The sequence below is a fragment of the Oncorhynchus masou genome, unplaced genomic scaffold, assembly GCF_036934945.1.
Source record: "Oncorhynchus masou masou isolate Uvic2021 unplaced genomic scaffold, UVic_Omas_1.1 unplaced_scaffold_695, whole genome shotgun sequence".
Classification (NCBI taxonomy): Eukaryota; Metazoa; Chordata; class Actinopteri; order Salmoniformes; family Salmonidae; genus Oncorhynchus; species Oncorhynchus masou.
In genome coordinates, this window is record NW_027013406.1 from 360,180 (window position 1) to 382,679 (window position 22,500).

Sequence of the window (22,500 nt, forward strand, 5' to 3'; positions counted from 1 at the left end):
CCTAACAAGCTGTGTATCTGCTGTCAACACTGTAGCATTCTGTATTTTTTTTCCTAACAAGCTGTGTATCTGCTGTCAACACTGTAGCATTCTGTATTTTCCTAACAAGCTGTGTATCTGCTGTCAACACTGTAGCATTCTGTATTTTCCTAACAAGCTGTGTATCTGCTGTCAACACTGTAGCATTCTGTATTTTCCTAACAAGCTGTGTATCTGCTGTCAACACATTCTGTATTTTCCTAACAAGCTGTTCTGCTGTCAACACTAAACAAGCTGTGTATCTGCTGTCAACACTGTAGCATTCATTGTACATTAGAAAGGTTGTTTCTCTCATTAATCATTTAAAAATAAAAGTAGCTCATGGCAGTAGGCACACCACACTTACAGTTCTACCTAAAAAAAGGATATTTGGTTGTCCTTTTCCAAGCAGAACCCTTTGGGTTCCGTGTAGAACCCTTTTTCACAGAGGGTTCTACCCGGAACCCAAAAATCAAATCAAATAAAATGTATTTTATATAGCCCTTCGTATATCAGCTGATATCTCAAACTGCTGTACAGAAACCCAGCCTAAAACCCCAAACAGCGAGCAAAAGGTTCTTCAGAAGAGTTCTCCTATTAGGACAGGTTCTTCAGAAGAGTTCTCCTATTAGGACAGGTTCTTCAGAAGGGTTCTCCTATTAGGACAGGTTCTTCAGAAGAGTTCTCCTATAAGGACAGGTTCTTCAGAAGAGTTCTCCTATTAGGACAGGTTCTTCAGAAGAGTTCTCCTATTAGGACGGGTTCTTCAGAAGAGTCCTCCTATTAGGACAGGTTCTTCAGAAGAGTTATCCTATTAGGACAGGTTCTTCAGAAGAGTTATCCTATTAGGACAGGTTCTTCAGAAGAGTTATCCTATTAGGACAGGTTCTTCAGAAGAGTTATCCTATTAGGACAGGTTCTTCAGAAGAGTTATCCTATTAGGACAGGTTCTTCAGAAGAGTTATCCTATTAGGACAGGTTCTTCAGAAGAGTTATCCTATTAGGACAGGTTCTTCAGAAGTGTCCTCCTATTAGGACAGGTTCTTCAGAAGAGTTATCCTATTAGGACAGGTTCTTCAGAAGAGTTATCCTATTAGGACAGGTTCTTCAGAAGAGTTATCCTATTAGGACAGGTTCTCCAGAAGAGTTATCCTATTAGGACAGGTTCTTCAGAAGAGTTATCCTATTAGGACAGGTTCTTCAGAAGTGTCCTCCTATTAGGACAGGTTCTTCAGAAGTGTCCTCCTATTAGGACAGGTTCTTCAGAAGAGTCCTCCTATTAGGACAGGTTCTTCAGAAGAGTTCTCCTATTAGGACAGGTTCTTCAGAAGAGTCCTCCTATTAGGACAGGTTCTTCAGAAGAGTTATCCTATTAGGACAGGTTATTCAGAAGAGTTATCCTACTAGGACAGGTTCTTCAGAAGAGTTATCCTATTAGGACAGGTTCTTCAGAAGAGTTATCCTATTAGGACAGGTTCTTCAGAAGAGTTATCCTATTAGGACAGGTTCTTCAGAAGAGTCCTCCTATTAGGACAGGTTCTTCAGAAGAGTTCTCCTATTAGGACAGGTTCTTCAGAAGAGTTCTCCTATTAGGACAGGTTCTTCAGAAGAGTCCTCCTATTAGGACAGGTTCTTCAGAAGAGTTATCCTATTAGGACAGGTTCTTCAGAAGAGTTATCCTATTAGGACAGGTTCTTCAGAAGAGTTATCCTATTAGGACAGGTTCTTCAGAATTGTTCTCCTATTAGGACAGGTTCTTCAGAAGAGTCCTCCTATTAGGACAGGTTCTTCAGAAGAGTTCTCCTATTAGGACAGGTTCTTCAGAAGAGTTATCCTATTAGGACAGGTTCTTCAGAAGAGTTATCCTATTAGGACAGGTTCTTCAGAAGAGTTATCCTATTAGGACAGGTTCTTCAGAAGTGTTCTCCTATTAGGACAGGTTCTTCAGAAGAGTCCTCCTATTAGGACAGGTTCTTCAGAAGAGTTCTCCTATTAGGACAGGTTCTTCAGAAGAGTCCACCTATTAGGACAGGTTCTTCAGAAGAGTTATCCTATTAGGACAGGTTCTCCAGAAGAGTTCTCCTATTAGGACAGGTTCTTCAGAAGAGTTCTCCTATTAGGACAGGTTCTTCAGAAGAGTTTTCCTATTAGGACAGGTTCTTCAGAAGAGTTCTCCTATTAGGACAGATTCTTCAGAAGAGTTCTCCTATTAGGACAGGTTCTTCAGAAGAGTCCTCCTATTAGGACAGGTTCTTCAGAAGAGTTCTCCTATTAGGACAGGTTCTTCAGAAGAGTTCTCCTATTAGGACAGGTTCTTCAGAAGAGTTCTCCTATTAGGACAGGTTCTTCAGAAGAGTTCTCCTATTAGGACAGGTTCTTCAGAAGAGTTCTCCTATTAGGACAGGTTCTTCAGAAGAGTTCTCCTATTAGGACACAGCCGAATAAGCTCTTTTTGAAAGCCTTTTTGAAAGTGTGCAGCAGTTCATTGTGACAGATCAGGAAGCCATGACAGCGCCGCAGGACACAGCACATTTTTCTAGAAGGCTTTGTTTTTCTCTCACCGATGAAGATGAAGGATGCGCCACCAGCATCCACCACTCAAACATAGTGCATGTTTCATAAAAAATGCACCTCGTCAGCCTGACACTGAGAAAACGACTCAACCGCCTCAAATTATTCATGAACGATGACGCCGTGGCCAAAAGTGAATAAGTTCAGAAATGAGAGAGAGATAGAGAATTCCCCCTAGGTATATCACTGCATCATTTCCATTTAGACCGTTACGGCCCCTGAATCAATGTCCAGGTCAGTGTGACTCCAGAGAGGCCCGAAACACAATACTCTCCCAGTGGGTCAAACTGGATGACATCCTTTCAACCAGCTCGGCCTGCTGGGTATTTTATCCTTTTCATCACTTCATCTCATGATTTAACATTTCTATCCATTTCCAGGTCCTGGTTTGATGAACATTATCATCCATTAAGCAGGTCAGTGAATCAGAAGCTGGAAACACAATACTTTCACCCATTTTCTAAATGTAGCCTGTCATTGTAACTGGAGAACCGGTTCCCAGTACTATCTGATAGTGACTGCCTCGTCTAGCTTTTAGGGCTCCCAACGTGTGTGTTTTAATTATATATTTCATTTTTTTATTTTATTTAAGCCTTTGGAGAAGGCAATGTGTGCTTTGAGGCCGGCCATAAGGGGTTTATACAGTATGTACCCAAAACATGCATTTGACCCAAGTCTGATCACAACCAGTCAGAACCTACCCTATGAGCCCTCAGTAGAACCTACCCTATGAGGCCTCAGTAGAACCTACCCTATGAGCCCTCAGTAGAACCTACCCTATGAGCCCTCAGTAGAACCTACCCTATGTGCCCTCAGTAGAACCTACCCTATGAGCCCTCAGTAGAACCTACCCTATGAGCCCTCAGTAGAACCTACCCTATGAGGCCTCAGTAGAACCTACCCTATGAGCCCTCAGTAGAACCTACCCTATGAGCCCTCAGTAGAACCTACCCTATGAGGCCTCAGTAGAACCTACCCTATGAGGCCTCAGTAGAACCTACCCTATGAGGCCTCAGTAGAACCTACCCTATGAGGCCTCAGTAGAACCTACCCTATGAGCCCTCAGTAGAACCTACCCTATGAGCCCTCAGTAGAACCTACCCTATGAGCCCTCAGTAGAACCTACCCTATGAGGCCTCAGTAGAACCTACCCTATGAGGCCTCAGTAGAACCTACCCTATGAGCCCTCAGTAGAACCTACCCTATGAGCCCTCAGTAGAACCTACCCTATGAGCCCTCAGTAGAACCTACCCTATGAGCCCTCAGTAGAAAAGAGAAAGGGGGAGAAGCAGATGGCGACTTCAATCAGTCACAAACACTTGAAACTTGATTCTGGACTCATAGGACTCTGACTCTGAAGTTTGAAGGAAACCTTTGTAAGTTTTTGACAGGTTTGAGGGGAACTTAATCGTTTTTTTGACGAGTCAGGGAAGCCTTTTGTGAGTTTTTTGACAACTTTTTGACAAGTCTGTAACTTTAATCTGTGGCACTTACCCACCACAACAGGAAGCACCCTCATGGCCTTCCTCTCCCTGCCGTTGATCTTGGCTCGCTTCCTCTTCTGCGGCGGCTTCTGCTGGTAGGAGATAGACGGCACGGAGCTGATCCTCTCCCTGTACGCCGAGGGGAACGGGGGGCAGTCCGGCTGCAGATAGTCATCGGTATCCTCCAGCCCCAGCCGGGCCTGAGCCAGGTCCCTCTCGATGATCCTGGGCAGGGGCATGGGCAGCGGCCCGGGGATGGTCCCTGAGGTCGGCATGGCGGCGGCTGCGGCTGCATGCTGAAGCTTCCTGCATGTCTGGATGCTGTTCCTCAGCTTGGCCTTGCGCGCCTCCTCCCACCTCTTCAGGCCCTGGAACATGCCGAAGTAGAGGAGGAGCATGATGGGACAGGGGATGAAGAAGGAGCAGACAGAAGAGTAAACCACGTAGTTGTCATCTTCCAGTTTACACTCGGTGGGGTCCCGGTGTGGGATGTTGTTGATACCCAACATGACCGGAGAGGCCACGGCCAGGGCTATGAGCCAGGTGCCTGACAGCAGGATGATCTGACGCTGGTCAACGTGCTTCCTGTTGTAGTTCAGAGGGATTGACACAGCAATGAACCTGAGGGAAGGGGGGGGGGGAAGGAGAGAGAATTACATTTACATGGAATGAACTACAGGACAAAATACAAACCCCTCCAACCCAAAAAGGCCTGTGGTGTTGATGGTTTCCTAAATGAAATGATGAAATATACAGACCACAAACTCAATTTGGCTATTATTAAACTCTTTAACATCATCCTCAGCTCTGGTATCTCTCCCAATATTAGGAACCAAGGACTGATCACCCCAATCCACAAAAGTGGAGACAAATTTGACCCCAATAACTACCGTGGGATATGCATCAACAGCGACCTTGGGAAAATCCTCTGCATTATCATTAACACCAATGTGTACATTTCCTCAGCAAAAATAATGTACTGAGCAAACTACAAATGGGCTTTTTTTTTAATACCAAATTACCGTACGACAGACCACGTATTCACCCTGCACACCCTAATTTACAAACAAACGTGTAAAGTTCTCTCGTACTTTGTTGATTTCAAAAAGCTTGACTCAATTTGGCGTGAGGGTTGTACAAATGAATGGAAAGTGGTGTTGGGGGAAAAACATCCGACATTATAAAATCCATGTATCCATGTACACAAACAAGTGCGTAGTTAAAATTGGCAAAAAACTACAATTTCTTTCCACAGGGCCGGGGGTGAGACAGGGATGCAGCTTAAGCCCCACCCTCTTCAACATATATATGAACAAATTGGCGAGGCAACAGTCTGCAGCACCCGGCCTCAACCTACTAGAATCTGAAGTCAAATGTCTACTGTTTGCTGATGATCTGGTGCTTCTGTCACCAACCAAGGAGGGCCTACAACAGCACCTAGATCTTCTACACAGATTCTGTTAGACCTGGGCCCTGACAGTAAATCTCAGTAAGTCCAAAATAATGGTGTTCCAAAAAAGGTCCAGTTGCTAGGACCACAAATACAAATTCCATCTAGACATCATTGCCCTCGAGCACACAAAAAACTATACATACCTTGGCCTAAACATCAGCGCCACAGGTAACTTCCACAAAGCTGTGAACGATCTGAGAGACAAGGCAAGAAGGGCATTCTATGCCATCAAAAGGAGCATAAAATTTGACATACCAATTAGGATCTGGCTAAAAATACTTGAATCAGTCATAGAGCCCATTGCCCTTTATGGTTGTGAGGTCTGGGGTCCGCTCACCAACCAAGACTTCACAAAATGGGACAAACACCAAATTGAGACTCTGCATGCAGAATTCTGCAAAAATATCCTCCTTGTACAACGTAGAACACCAAATAATGCATGCAGAGCAGAATTAGGCCGATAACCACTAATTATCAAAATCCAGAAAAGGAAAATTCTACAACCACCTAAAAGGAAGCGATTCCCAAACCTTCCATAACAAAGCCATCACCTACAGAGAGATAAACCTGGAGAAGAGTCCCTAAGCAAGCTGATCCTGGGGATCTATTCACAAACACACCCCACCGAGCCCCAGGACAGCAACACAATTAGACCCAAACCAAATCATGCGAAAACAAAAAGATAATTACTTAACACATTGGAAAGAAATTACCAAAAAAACAGAGCAAACTAGAATGCTATTATGGCCCTAAACAGAGAGTACACAGTGGCAGAGTAATGAGTACGCTGAGAGTCGGGAAGCAAGTTCAGGGAGTGAGTGTTTCAATAAATAAATGCAACTAAATACAAAACAAGAAACACAAACAACACACAGACATGGCACTGGAACAGAAACATTAACGCCTGGGGAAGGAACCAAAGGGAGGGACATATATAGGGAAGGAACCAAAGGGAGGGACATATATAGGGAAGGAACCAAAGGGAGGGACACATATAGGGAAGGAACCAAAGGGAGTGACATATATAGGGAAGGAACCAAAGGGAGAGACATATTAAGGGAAGGAACCAAAGGGAGTGACATATATAGGGAAGGAACCAAAGGGAGTGACATATATAGGGGAAGGAACAAAGGGAGAGACATATTAAGGGAAGGAACCAAAGGGAGTGACATATATAGGGAAGGAACCAAAGGGAGTGTATAGGGAAGGAACCAAAGGGAGAGACATATATAGGGAAGGAACCAAAGGGAGGGACATATATAGGGAAGGAACCAAAGGGAGTGACATATATAAGGAACCAAAGTAGGAACCAAAGGGAGTGACATATATAGGGAAGGAACCAAAGGGAGGGACATATATAGGGAAGGAACCAAAGGGACTGACATGTATAGGGAAGGAACCAAAGGGAGTGACATATATAGGGAAGGAACCAAAGGGAGAGACATATATAGGGAAGGAACCAAAGGGAGAGACATATATAGGGAAGGAACCAAAGGGAGTGACATATATAAGGAAGGTAATCAGGGAGGTGATGGAGTCTGACAGGTGCGCGTAACGATGGTGACAGGTGCGTGTACCGATGGTGACAGGTGTGCGTAACGATGGTGAAAGGTGTGCGTAACGATGGTAACAGGTGCGCGTAACGATGGTGACAGGTGCGCGTAACGATGGTGACAGGTGCGCGTAACGATGGTGACAGGTGCGCGTAACGATGGTGACAGGTGCGCGTAACGATGGTGACAGGTGCGCGTAACGATGGTGACAGGTGCGCGTAACGATGGTAACAGGTGCGCGTAACGATGGTAACGATGGTGACAGGTGTGCGTAACGATGGTGACAGGTGTGCGTAACGATGGTGACAGGTGCGGGGTAACAGATGGTGACAGGTGCGCGTAACGATGGTGACAGGTGCGCGTAACGATGGTGACAGGTGCGCGTAACGATGGTGACAGGTGCGCGTAACGATGGTGACAGGTGCGCGTAACGATGGTGACAGGTGCGCGTAACGATGGTGACAGGTGCGCGTAACGATGGTGACAGGTGTGCGTAACGATGGTGACAGGTGTGCGACATAAAGAGCAGCCTGGTGACCTCAAGGCCGGAGAGGGAGCCCATGTGTCAGGAAGAATACCTGACCACGGTGACTGACCCAAACTTAAGGAAAGCTTTGACTACGTACAGACTCAGGAGCATAACACACTGCTATTGACAAAGGCCGCCGTAGGCAGACATGGCTCTCAAGAGAAGACAGGCTATGTGCTCACTGACCACAAAATGAGGTGGAAACTGAGCTGCACTTCCTAACCTCCTGCCCAATGTATGACCATATTAGAGAGACATATTTCCCTCAGATTACACAGATCCACAAAGAATTCGAAAACAAATCCAATTTTGATAAACACACATATCTACAGGGTGAAATACCACAGCGCACATGACAGCAGCAAGGTTTGTGACCTGTTGCCACAAGAAAAGGGCAACCAGTGAAGAACAAACACCATTGTAAATACAACCCATATTTATGTTTATTTATTTTCCCTTTTGTACTTTAACTATTTGCACATCATTACAACACTGTATATAGACATAATATAACATTTGAAATGTCTGTATTCTTCTGGAACTTTTGTGAGTGTAATGTTTACTGGTAATTTGTATTATGTATTTGACTTTGATTTATTATCTATTTCACTTGCTTTGGCAATGTAAACATATGTTTCCATGCCAATAAAACCCCTTGAATTGAAAATGAAAGAGAGAGAGAGAGAGAGAGAGAGAGAGAGAGAGAGAGAAAGAGAGAGAGAGAGAAAGAGAGAGAGAGAGAGAGAGAGAGAGAGAGAGAGAGAGAGAGAAAATCACAAGGTGATCTTTAGTGATCACATGGGACCTCAAACTACAGTTCCTGCGGTCTTTCTGAGGGATGGACACAGGGATGATCATGGAGGGGAGAGGGAGACTGTTTAGTGATCACGACACAGGGGACCCATTTCAAACGACACAAGGGACCTTTGACCTTTGTCAGGTGGTGGGAAAAGTACTACATTCTCATACTTGAGTAAAAGTACAAACACAGAAAATGACTCAAGTCCTTAGTGAAAGTCATCCAGTCAAACAATACTTGAGTAAAAGTCTCAAAGTAATTGGTACTCAAATGTTATGAAGTAAAAAGTCAAACTAAACTCTGTACATCAAATTCCTTATATTAAGCAAACCAGACGGCACAAATGTATTTATTTATTTTTTTGACAGCAAGGGGCTCACTCCAACAAATAAACATAATTTTACAAAACCAGTATTTGTGTTTAGTGAGTCTGCCGGATAAGAGGCAGTAGGGATGACAACGCTTTATATTGAAAGGTGAGTGACCGGTCCTGGTTTAACATTCGATATGTAACTAGTACTTTTGGGTGTCAGGGAAAAAATAACATTATTTTCTTCAGGAATGTAGTGAAGTAAAAGTAAAAGTTGTCAAAAATATGAAAAGTAAAGCACAGATACCTCCCAAAACTACTTAAGTAGTACTTGAAAGTATATTTACACCACTGACCATGTCCACCAAGCCTCCCAGATGGCAAGGTGGAGCCGCACAGAGGGAGAGACACATTTTATATTACAATTAACATCTTAGTCATTTAGGAGAGGTTCTTATGCAGAGCGACTTTCAACTAGTGCAATCAACTAATGTAAATAGAAGTATATATATATATATATTTAAAAAACACCTATCACGATCATTGAATGTAAAATCTTCTAGAGACTCTACCTACAGTATGACCTTTACCTACAGTATGACCTTTACCTACAGTATGACCCTTTACCTGCAGTATGACCTTTACCTACAGTATGACCTTTACCTGCAGTATGACCCTTTACCTACAGTATGACCCTTTACCTGCAGTATGACCCTTTACCTACAGTATGACCTTTACCTGCAGTATGACCTTTACCTGCAGTATGACCTTTACCTGCAGTATGACCCTTTACCTACAGTATGACCTTTACCTACAGTATGACCTTTACCTGCAGTATGACCCTTTACCTACAGTATGACTCTTTACCTGCAGTATGACCCTTTACCTACAGTATGACCTTTACCTGCAGTATGACCCATTACCTACAGTATGACCATTACTTACATTATGACCTTTACCTACAGTATGACCCTTTACCTGCAGTATGACCATTACTTACATTATGACCTTTACCTACAGTATGACCTTTACCTGCAGTATGACCCTTTACCTACAGTATGACCCTTTACCTACAGTATGACCCTTTACCTGCAGTATGAACCTTTACCTACAGTATGACTCTTTACCTGCAGTATGACCTTTACCTGCAGTATGACCCTTTACCTGCAGTATGACCCTTTACCTACAGTATGACCTTTACCTACAGTATGACCTTTACCTACAGTATGACCTTTACCTACAGTATGACCTTTACCTGCAGTATGACCCTTTACCTGCAATATGACTCTTTACCTGCAGTATGACCTTTACCTGCAGTATGACCTTTACCTACAGTATGACTCTTTACCTACAGTATGACCCTTTACCTGCAGTATAACCCTTTACCTGCAGTATGACCCTTTACCTGCAGTATGACTCTTTACCTGCAGTATGACCCTGTACCTACAGTATGACTCTTTACCTACAGTATGACTCTTTACCTACAGTATGCCTTCACTTGGATTCATTTTAACTGTAGTGCAGAATTTCTATTGAAACAAATTCAGGATTTGAGTGAAAGTCATGAATTGGTTGTTTCTCAGCCCGATGAAACAAGTCAATAGTGACCTGATGCAAATGAAAATTCATAACAGAAATAGACTGTTGACACAAGGAAAAAAATGTACGCTTGTTTATTGTTTATTTTGAGTGTTTTCCTGTTAATAAACAAGAATACATGTTTCGTCAACAGTCTATTTCTGTTGTGAATTTGCATTTGCATCAGGTCACTATTGACTGAGGCTAAACATTATTCAATTAATTTACTAATTTATGTAAATATATTTATACTCTCAAATTTGGTCAAAATGTTAAAATGTTATAAATCTCTTAGAATCACTGTGGGTGGCTTTCAGACATTGCAATGCCGGGGCTTATTTTTCTCCAACTAAGTAATGCTTTTTAGTTTGGTCCCCTTCCATCTTTCTGTCCATGTTGCAACATTTCACACAATGTGTTTATTTATCTCTCAACAGCAGACCCTGAGCTATGGAGAGGTGCGGTAGAAGGGTCAACACCATTAGAAGTAGAGACTCAGGAGGTAGAGGGGTCAACACCATTAGAAGTAGAGACTCAGGAGGTAGAGGGGTCAACACCATTAGAAGTAGAGACTCAGGAGGTAGAGGGGTCAACACCATTAGAAGTAGAGACTCAGGAGGTAGAGGGGTCAACAACATTAGAAGTAGAGACTCAGGAGGTAGAGGGGTCAACACCATTAGAAGTAGAGACTCAGGAGGTAGAGGGGTCAACGCCATTAGAAGTAGAGACTCAGGAGGTAGAGGGGTCAACACCATTAGAAGTAGAGACTCAGGAGGTAGAGGGGTCAACACCATTAGAAGTAGAGACTCAGGAGGTAGAGGGGTCAACACCATTAGAAGTAGAGACTTAGTAGGTAGATGGGTCAACACCATTAGAAGTAGAGACTCAGGAGATAGAGGGGTCAACACCATTAGAAGTAGAGACTCAGGAGGTAGAGGGGTCAACACCATTAGAAGTAGAGACTCAGGAGGTAGAGGGGTCAACACCATTAGAAGTAGAGACTTAGTAGGTAGATGGGTCAACACCATTAGAAGTAGAGACTCAGGAGGTAGAGGGGTCAACACCATTAGAAGTAGAGACTCAGGAGGTAGAGGGGTCAACACCATTAGAAGTAGAGACTTAGTAGGTAGAGGGGTCAACACCATTAGAAGTAGAGACTTAGTAGGTAGATGGGTCAACACCATTAGAAGTAGAGCCTCAGGAGATAGAGGGGTCAACACCATTAGAAGTAGAGATTCAGGATGTAGAGGGGTCAACACCATTAGAAGTAGAGACTCAGGGGGTCAGAGGGGTCACCACCATTAGAAGTAGAGACTCAGGAGGTAGAGGGATCTAACACCATTAGAAGTAGAGAGACTTAGTAGGTAGAGGGGTCAACACCATTAGAAGTAGAGACTCAGGAAGTAGAAGGGTCAACAACATTAGAAGTAGAGACTCAGGAGGTAGAGGGGTCAACACCATTAGAAGTAGAGACTCAGGAGGTAGAAGGGTCAACACCATTAGAAGTAGAGACTCAGGAGGTAGAGGGGTCAACACCATTAGAAGTAGAGACTCAGGAGGTAGAGGGGTCAACACCATTAGAAGTAGAGACTCAGGGGGTAGAGGGGTCACCACCATTAGAAGTAGAGACTCAGGAGGTAGAGGGATCTAACACCATTAGAAGTAGAGACTTAGTAGGTAGAGGGGTCAACACCATTAGAAGTAGAGACTCAGGAAGTAGAAGGGTCAACAACATTAGAAGTAGAGACTCAGGAGGTAGAGGGGTCAACACCATTAGAAGTAGAGACTCAGGAGGTAGAAGGGTCAACACCATTAGAAGTAGAGACTCAGGAGGTAGAGGGTCAACACCATTAGAAGTAGAGACTCAGGAGGTAGAGGGGTCAACACCATTAGAAGTAGAGACTCAGGAGGTAGAGGGTCAAAACCATTAGAAGTAGAGAGACTCAGGGGGTAGAGGGGTCAACACCATTAGAAGTAGAGACTCAGGAGGTAGAGGAGTCAACACCATTAGAAGTGGAGAGACTCAGGAGGTAGAGGGTCAACACCATTAGAAGTAGAGACTCAGGAGGTAGAGGGTCAACACCATTAGAAGTAGAGACTCAGGAGGTAGAGGGGTCAACACCATTAGAAGTAGAGACTCAGGGGTAGAGGGGTCAACACCATTAGAAGTAGAGACTCAGGAGGTAACACCATGAGGATCTAACACCATTAGAAGTAGAGAGACTTAGTAGGTAGAGGGGTCAACACCATTAGAAGTAGAGACTCAGGAAGTAGAAGGGTCAACACCATTAGAAGTAGAGACTCAGGAGGTAGAGGGGTCAACACCATTAGAAGTAGAGACTCAGGAGGTAGAGGGGTCAACACCATTAGAAGTGGAGACTCAGGAGGTAGAGGGGTCACCACCATTAGAAGTAGAGACTCAGGAGGTAGAGGGATCTAACACCATTAGAAGTAGAGACTTAGTAGGTAGAGGGGTCAACACCATTAGAAGTAGAGACTCAGGAAGTAGAAGGGTCAACAACATTAGAAGTAGAGACTCAGGAGGTAGAGGGGTCAACACCATTAGAAGTAGAGACTCAGGAGGTAGAAGGGTCAACACCATTAGAAGTAGAGACTCAGGAGGTAGAGGGTCAACACCATTAGAAGTAGAGACTCAGGAGGTAGAGGGGTCAACACCATTAGAAGTAGAGACACTTAGTACTCAGGGGTAGAGGGGTCACCACCATTAGAAGTAGAGACTCAGGAGGTAGAGGGATCTAACACCATTAGAAGTAGAGAGACTTAGTAGGTAGAGGGGTCAACACCATTAGAAGTAGAGACTCGGGAGGTAGAAGGGTCAACAACATTAGAAGTAGAGACTCAGGAGGAAGAGGGGTCAACAACATTAGAAGTAGAGACTCAGGAGGTAGAAGGGTCAACACCATTAGAAGTAGAGACTCAGGACATAGAGGGGTCAACACCATTAGAAGTAGAGACTCAGGAGGTAGAGGGGTCAACACCATTAGAAGTAGAGACTCAGGAGGTAGAGGGGTCAAAACCATTAGAAGTAGAGACTCAGGAGGTAGAGGGGTCAACACCATTAGAAGTAGAGACTCAGGAGGTAGAGGGGTCAACACCATTAGAAGTAGAGACTCAGGAGGTAGAAGGGTCAACACCATTAGAAGTAGAGACTCAGGAGGTAGAGGGGTCAACACCATTAGAAGTAGAGACTCAGGAGGTAGAGGGGTCAACACCATTAGAAGTAGAGACTCAGGAGGTAGAGGGGTCAACACCATTAGAAGTAGAGAGACTCAGGAGGTAGAGGGGTCAACACCATTAGACGTAGAGACTCAGGAGGTAGAGGGGTCAACACCATTAGAAGTAGAGAGACTCAGGAGGTAGAGGAGTCAACACCATTAGAAGTAGAGACTCATGAGGTAGAGGGGTCAACACCATTAGAAGTAGAGACTCAGGAGGTAGAGGGGTCAACACCATTAGAAGTAGAGACTCAGGAGGTAGAGGGGTCAACACCATTAGAAGTAGAGACTCAGGAGGTAGAGGGATCTAACACCATTAGAAGCAGAGACTCAGGAGGTAGAGGGGTCAACACCATTAGAAGTAGAGACTCAGGAAGTAGAAGGGTCAACACCATTAGAAGTAGAGAGACTCAGGAGGTAGAGGGGTCAACACCATTAGAAGTAGAGACTCAGGAGGTAGAGGGGTCAACACCATTAGAAGTGGAGACTCAGGAGGTAGAGGGGTCACCACCATTAGAAGTAGAGACTCAGGAGGTAGAGGGATCTAACACCATTAGAAGTAGAGAGACTTAGTAGGTAGAGGGGTCAACACCATTAGAAGTAGAGACTCAGGAAGTAGAAGGGTCAACAACATTAGAAGTAGAGACTCAGGAGGTAGAGGGTCAACACCATTAGAAGTAGAGACTCAGGAGGTAGAAGGGTCAACACCATTAGAAGTAGAGACTCAGGAGGTAGAGGGGTCAACACCATTAGAAGTAGAGACTCAGGAGGTAGAGGGGTCAACACCATTAGAAGTAGAGACTCAGGGGGTAGAGGGGTCACCACCATTAGAAGTAGAGACTCAGGAGGTAGAGGGATCTAACACCATTAGAAGTAGAGACTTAGTAGGTAGAGGGGTCAACACCATTAGAAGTAGAGACTCAGGAAGTAGAAGGGTCAACAACATTAGAAGTAGAGACTCAGGAGGTAGAGGGTCAACACCATTAGAAGTAGAGACTCAGGAGGTAGAAGGGTCAACACCATTAGAAGTAGAGACTCAGGAGGTAGAGACCATTAGAAGTAGAGACTCAGGAGGTAGGAGGGGGTCAACACCATTAGAAGTAGAGACTCAGGAGGTAGAGGGGTCAAAACCATTAGAAGTAGAGGTAGACTCAGGGGGTAGAGGGTCAACACCATTAGAAGTAGAGACTCAGGAGGTAGAGGAGTCAACACCATTAGAAGTGGAGAGACTCAGGAGGTAGAGGGTCAACACCATTAGAAGTAGAGACTCAGGAGGTAGAGGGGTCAACACCATTAGAAGTAGAGACTCAGGAGGTAGAGGGGTCAACACCATTAGAAGTAGAGACTCAGGAGGTAGAGGGGTCAACACCACTAGAAGTAGAGACTCAGGAGGTAGAGGGATCTAACACCATTAGAAGTAGAGAGACTCAGGAGGTAGAGGGGTCAACACCATTAGAAGTAGAGACTCAGGAGGTAGAGGGGTCAACACCATTAGAAGTAGAGAGACTCAGGAGGTAGAGGGGTCAACACCATTAGAAGTAGAGACTCAGGAGGTAGAGGGGTCAACACCATTAGGTGGAGACTCAGGAGGTAGAGGGGTCAACACCATTAGAAGTAGAGCCTCAGGAGATAGAGGGGTCAACACCATTAGAAGTAGAGACTCAGGAGGTAGAGGGGTCAACACCATTAGAAGTAGAGACTCAGGAGGTAGAGGGGTCAACACCATTAGAAGTAGAGACTCAGGAGGTAGAGGGGTCAACACCATTAGAAGTAGAGACTCAGGAGGTAGAGGGGTCAACACCATTAGAAGTAGAGACTCAGGAGGTAGAGGGGTCAACACCATTAGAAGTAGAGACTCAGGAGGTAGAAGGGTCAACACCATTAGAAGTAGAGACTCAGGAGGTAGAAGGGTCAACACCATTAGAAGTAGAGACTCAGGAGGTAGAGGGGTCAACACCATTAGAAGTAGAGAGACTCAGGAGGTAGAGGGGTCAACACCATTAGAAGTAGAGACTCAGGAGGTAGAGGGGTCAACACCATTAGAAGTGGAGAGGGGTCAACACCATTAGAAGTAGAGAGACTCAGGAGGTAGAGAGGTCAACACCATTAGAAGTGGAGAGACTCAGGAGGTAGAGGGGTCAATACCATTAGAAGTAGAGAGACTCAGGGGGTAGAGGAGTCAACACCATTAGAAGTGGAGAGACTCAGGAGGTAGAGGGGTCAACAACATTAGAAGTAGAGACTCAGGAGGTAGAGGGGACAACACCATTAGAAGTAGAGACTCAGGAGGTAGAAGGGTCAACACCATTAGAAGTGGAGAGACTCAGGAGGTAGAAGGGACAACACCATTAGAAGTAGAGACTCAGGAGGTAGAAGGGTCAACACCATTAGAAGTAGAGACTCAGGAGGTAGAAGGGTCAACACCATTAGAAGTAGAGACTCAGGAGGTAGAGGGGTCAACACCATTAGAAGTAGAGACTCAGGAGGTAGAAGGGTCAACACCATTAGAAGTAGAGACTCAGGAGGTAGAAGAGTCAACACCATTAGAAGTAGAGACTCAGGAGGTAGAGGGGTAAACACCAATAGAAGTAGAGACTCAGGAGGTAGAGGGGTCAACACCATTAGAAGTAGAGACTCAGGAGGTAGAAGGGTCAACACCATTAGAAGTAGAGACTCAGGAAGTAGAAGGGTCAACACCATTAGAAGTAGAGACTCAGGAGGTAGAGGGTTCAACACCATTAGAAGTAGAGACTCAGGAGGTAGAAGGGTCAACACCATTAGAAGTAGAGACTCAGGAGGTAGAAGGGTCAACACCATTAGAAGTAGAGACTCAGAAGGTAGATGGGTCAACACCATTAGAAGTAGAGAGACTCAGGAGGTAGAAGGGTCAACACCATTAGAAGTAGAGAGACTCAGGAGGTAGAAAGGTCAACACCATTAGAAGTAGAGACTTAGTAGGTAGAGGGGACAACACCATTAGAAGTAGAGACTCAGGAGGTAGAAGGGTCTACACCATTAGAAGTAGAGAGACTCAGGAGGTAGAGGGGTCAACACCATTAGAAGTAGAGACTCAGGAATTAGAAGGGTCAACACCATTAGAAGTAGAGACTTAGTAGGTAGAGGGGTCAACACCATTAGAAGTAGAGACTCAGGAGGTAGAGGGGTCAACACCATTAGAAGTAGAGACTCAGGAGGTAGAGGGGTCAACACCACTAGAAGTAGAGACTCAGGAGGTAGAGGGATCTAACACCATTAGAAGTAGAGAGACTCAGGAGGTAGAGGGGTCAACACCATTAGAAGTAGAGAGACTTAGTAGGTAGAGGGGTCAACACCATTAGAAGTAGAGACTCAGGAGGTAGAGGGGTCAACACCATTAGAAGTAGAGACTCAGGAGGTAGAGGGGTCAACACCATTAGAAGTAGAGACTCAGGAGGTAGAGGGGTCAACACCATTAGAAGTAGAGACTCAGGAGGTAGAGGGGTCAACACCATTAGAAGTAGAGACTCAGGAGGTAGAGGGGTCAACACCATTAGAAGTAGAGACTCAGCAGGTAGAGGGTCAACACCATTAGAAGTAGAGACTCAGGAGGTAGAGGGGTCAACACCATTAGAAGTAGAGACTTAGTAGGTAGAGGGGTCAACACCATTAGAAGTAGAGACTCGGGAGGTAGAAGGGTCAACACCATTAGAAGTAGAGACTCAGGAGGTAGAAGGGTCAACACCATTAGAAGTAGAGACTCAGGAGGTAGAGGGTTCAACACCATTAGAAGTAGAGACTCAGTAAGGAGAAGATGAGATGTGTCTGTCTGTTAGGGAGATTCGGGCTTTACGTCCTGACTAGCTATGAATGGTAATTTATACATTTTCAATGCATCAAACATCAGTTGGGGAACGTGTCTGTCTGTTTCAAGAAGCAGTTCATTAGACGGACTCAACGCAGCGTTTTGAAGTATTTCTGCTCACGCTTCAGATATTGTTAGCCCTGGACACGATGTGGATAGTTGGGACTGTTGATAATTACACAGCAAGGAAGCCTGGGACAGGAAACACACAGTTCAAAGTAAATCACCAAATAAACATCATATTTACATCTAACAGAGTCGGATCCCAAAACCTCTCTGGCCTCATGAGAACCTTGTCTGAAAACCTGATGACTCGAACCATAATGGTAGAGGGACCTGGGGTTCGGTGTGTGTGTGTGTGTGTGTGTGTGTCTGTGTGTGTGTGTGTGTCTGTCTGTGTGTGTGTGTGTGTGTGTGTGTGTGTGTGTGTGTGTGTGTGTGTGTGTCTGTGTCTGTGTCTGTCTGTCTGTCTGTCTGTCTGTCTGTGTGTGTGTGTGTGTGTGTGTGTGTGTGTGTGTGTGTGTGTGTGTGTGTGTGTGTGTGTGTCTGACTGACCTGTCGACGCTGATGGCACAGAGGTTGAAGATGGAGGCTGTGCACAGCATCACATCCATGGACATCAGACCGTCACACAGCATCATGTTCAGGGACCACACACCACCCTGGAACTGAACACAACACACAGCATCATGTTCAGGGACCACACACCACCCTGGAACTGAACACAACACACAGCATCATGTTCAGGGACCACACACCACCCTGGAACTGAACACAACACACAGCATCATGTTCAGGGACCACACACCACCCTGGAACTGAACACAACACACAGCATCATGTTCAGGGACCACACACCACCCTGGACCTGAACACAACACACAGCATCATGTTCAGGGACCACACACCACCCTGGAACTGAACACAACACACAGCATCATGTTCAGGGACCACACACCACCCTGGAACTGAACACAACATCATGTTCAGCATCATGTTCAGGGACCACACACCACCCTGGAACTGAACACAACACACAGCATCATGTTCAGGGACCACACACCACCCTGGAACTGAACACAACACACAGCATCATGTTCAGGGACCACACACCACCCTGGAACTGAACACAACACACAGCATCATGTTCAGGGACCACACACCACCCTGGAACTGAACACAACACACAGCATCATGTTCAGGGACCACACACCACCCTGGAACTGAACACAACACACAGCATCATGTTCAGGGACCACACCAACTGAACACAACACACAGCATCATGTTCAGGGACCACACACCACCCTGGAACTGAACACAACACACAGCATCATGTTCAGGGACCACACACCACCCTGGACCTGAACACAACACACAGCATCATGTTCAGGGACCACACACCACCCTGGAACTGAACACAACACACAGCATCATGTTCAGGGACCACACACCACCCTGGAACTGAACACAACACACAGCATCATGTTCAGGGACCACACACCACCCTGGAACTGAACACAACACACAGCATCATGTTCAGGGACCACACACCACCCTGGACCTGAACACAACACACAGCATCATGTTCAGGGACCACACACCACCCTGGACCTGAACACAACACACAGCATCATGTTCAGGGACCACACACCACCCTGGACCTGAACACAACACACAGCATCATGTCTATGAAAAACGTGTGGACATTGATTATGTACGGTTGATCAGGTGTCAAATCATTAATCTCAGAAACCATGTGTCGTGCTGCTTCTATCACCTCTCTTTGTCTGTCACCTCTCTCTATCTATCACCTCTCTCTGTCTCTCTGTCTCTCTCTGTCTGTCTCTACTGTCTCCATACTCTCCCCTTTCTGTCTCTCTCTGTCTCCATACTCTCCCGTTTCTGTCTCTCTGTCTCCACTGTCTCCATATTCTCCCCTTTCTCTCTGTCTGTCTCCACTGTCTCCATACTCTCCCCTTTCTGTCTCTCTCTGTCTCCATACTCTCCCCTTTCTCTCTCTCTGTCTCCACTGTCTCCATACTCTCCCCTTTCTCTCTCTCTGTCTCCACTGTCTCCATACTCTCCCCTTTCTCTCTCTGTCTCCACTGTCTCCATACTCTCCCCTTTCTCTCTCTGTCTCCACTGTCTCCATACTCTCCTTTTCTCTCTCTGTCTCCACTGTCTCCATACTCTCCCTTTCTCTCTCTGTCTCCACTGTCTCCATACTCTCCCGTTTCTCTCTCTCTGTCTCCACTGTCTCCATATTCTCCCCTTTCTCTCTCTCTGTCTCCACTGTCTCCATACTCTCCCCTTTCTCTCTCTGTCTCCACTGTCTCCATACTCTCCCCTTTCTCTCTCTGTCTCCACTGTCTCCATACTCTCCCCTTTCTCTCTCTCTGTCTCCACTGTCTCCATACTCTCCCCTTTCTCTCTCTGTCTCCACTGTCTCCATACTGTCTCCACTGTCTCCATACTCTCCCTTTTCTCTCTCTGTCTCCATACTCTACCCTTTCTCTCTCTGTCTCCACTGTCTCCATACTCTCCCCTTTCTCTCTCTCTGTCTCCACTGTCTCCATACTCTCCCCTTTCTCTCTCTGTCTCCACTGTCTCCATACTCTCCCCTTTATCTCTCTCTGTCTCTCTGTCTGTCTCCATACTCTCCCCTTTCTCTCTCTCTCTCTCTGTCTGTCTCCATACGCTCCCCTTCCTCTCTCTCTCTGTCTGTCTCCATACTCTCCCCTTTCTCTCTCTCTCTGTCTGTCTCCATACGCTCCCCTTCCTCTCTCTCTGTCTGTCTCCATACTCTCCCCTCTGTCTGTCTGTCTCCATACTCTCCCCTCTCTCTCTGTCTGTCTCCATACTCTCCCCTTTCTCTCTCTCTCCTGTCTGTCTCCATACTCTCCCCTTTCTATCTCTCTGTCTGTCTCTCATACACTCCCCTCTCTCTCTGTCTGTCTCCATACTCTCCCTTTCTCTCTCTCTCTGTCTGTCTCCATACTCTCCCCTTTCTCTCTCTCTCTCTCTGTCTCCATACGCTCCCCTTTCTCTCTCTGTCTGTCTCCATACTCTCCCTTTCTCTCTCTCTCTGTCTGTCTGTCTCCATACTCTCCCCTTTCTCTCTCTCTCTGTCTGTCTCCATACTCTCCCTTTCTCTTTCTCTGTCTGTCTCCATACGCTCCCCTTTCTCTCTCTCTCTGTCTGTCTCCATACTCTCCCCTTTCTCTTTCTCTGTCTGTCTCCATACGCTCCCCTTTCTCTCTCTCTCTCTGTCTGTCTCCATACTCTCCCCTTTCTCTCTCTCTCTCTCTCTCTGTCTGTCTCCATACTCTCCCCTTTCTCTCTCTCTCTGTCTGTCTGCATACTCTCCCCTTTCTCTATCTCTCTGTCTCCATACGCTCCACTTTCTCTCTCTCTCTCTGTCTCCATACTCTCCCCTTTCTCTCTCTCTCTCTGTCTGTCTCCATACTCTCCCCTTTCTCTCTCTCTCTGTCTGTCTCCATACACTCACCTTTCTCTCTCTCTCTGTCTGTCTGTCTGTCTCCATACTCTCCCCTCTCTCTCTGTCTGTCTGTATACTCTCCCCTTTCTCTCTGTCTGTCTGTCTCCATACTCTCCCCTTTCTCTCTCTCTCTCTCTGTCTGTCTGTCTCCATACTCTCCCCTTTCTCTCTCTCTCTCTCTCTGTCTGTCTCCATACTCTCCCCTTTCTCTCTCTCTGTCTGTCTCCATCGCTCCCCTTCCTCTCTCTGTCTGCCTCCATACTCTCCCCTTTCTCTCTCTCTGTCTGTCTCCATACTCTCCCCTTTCTCTCTCTCTGTCTGTCTGTCTCCATACTCTCCCCTTTCTCTCTCTCTCTCTGTCTGTCTCCATACTCTCCCTTTCTCTCTCTCTCTCTCTGTCTGTCTCCATACTCTCCCCTTTCTCTCTCTCTGTCTGTCTCCATACTCTCCCCTTTCTCTCTCTCTCTCTGTCTGTCTCCATACTCTCCCCTTTCTCTCTCTCTGTCTGTCTGTCTCCATACACTCCCCTTTCTCTCTCTCTGTCTGTCTCCATACTCTCCCCTTTTCTCTCTCTCTCTCTGTCTGTCTCCATACTCTCCCCTTTCTCTCTCTCTCTCTGTCTGTCTCCATACTCTCCCCTTTCTCTCTCTCTCTCTCTCTCTGTCTGTCTGTCTCATACTCTCCCCTTTCTCTCTCTCTCTCTCTGTCTGTCTCCATACTCTCCCCCTTTCTCTCTCTCTGTCTGTCTCCATGCTCCCCTTCCTCTCTCTCTGTCTGCCTCCATACTCTCCCCCTTTCTCTTTCTCTGTCTGTCACAAACCCTTTCTCTCTCTCTGTCTGTCTGTCTCCATAACCAATAACTCTCTCTGTCTGTCTCCATACTCTCCCCTTTCTCTCTCTCTAACAGTCTGTCTCCATACTCTCTGCATACTCTCCCCTTTCTCTCTCTCTCTCTGTCTCCATACGCTCCCCTTTCTCTCTCTCTCTGTCTGTCTCCATACTCTCCCCTTTCTCTCTCTCTCTCTGTCTGTCTCCATACACCCTTTCTCTCTCTCTGTCTGTCTGTCTCCATACATTACTCTCTCTGTCTGTCTCCATACAACTCCCTTTCTCTCTCTCTCTCTGTCTGATAATGGCTGTCTGTCTGTCTCCATACTCTCCCCTTTCTCTCTCTTTGTCTGTCTCCATACGCTCCCCTTTCTCTAGGCTCTCTGTCTGTCTCCATCTCTCCCAGGCATCCTCTCTCTCTCTGTCTGTCTCCATACTCTCCCCTTTCTCTCTCTCTCTGTCTGTCTGCATACTCTCCCCTTAGAGACTTTCTCTCTCTCTCTGTCTGTCTCCATACTCCCCTTTCTCTCTCTCTCTCTGTCTGTCTCCATACTCAGTCTGTCTCCATACAGTCTGTCTCCATACAGTCTGTCTCCAGACAGTCTGTCTGACATACAGTCTCCATACGACCCCTTTCTCTCTCTCAGACTCCATACAGTCTGTCTCCATATGCCCCTTCATTCTCTAAGTCTGTCTCCAGACTCTCCCCTTTCTCTCTCTCTCTCTCTCTCTCTCTCTCTCTCTCTGTCTGTCTCCAACCACCCTCTCTCTCTCTCTCTCTCTCTCTCTCTGTGTCTG

The 22,500-nt window shown here is 45.9% G+C and overlaps 1 protein-coding gene across 1 annotated transcript in view; it reads right to left on the reverse strand.

The window, feature by feature from the left end:
* Window positions 1-3,890: 3,890 nt before the first annotated feature.
* Window positions 3,891-22,500, reverse strand: part of LOC135536996 (D(4) dopamine receptor-like) — a 21,812-nt gene continuing 3,202 nt past the window's right edge. The window contains exons 2-4 of the mRNA XM_064963207.1: window positions 17,928-18,040; window positions 4,084-4,694; window positions 3,891-3,943 (exon numbers count right to left, since the gene is read on the reverse strand). Coding sequence (XP_064819279.1) covers window positions 3,891-3,943; window positions 4,084-4,694; window positions 17,928-18,040 — 777 coding nt within the window. The remainder of the gene's footprint in view (window positions 3,944-4,083; window positions 4,695-17,927; window positions 18,041-22,500) is intronic.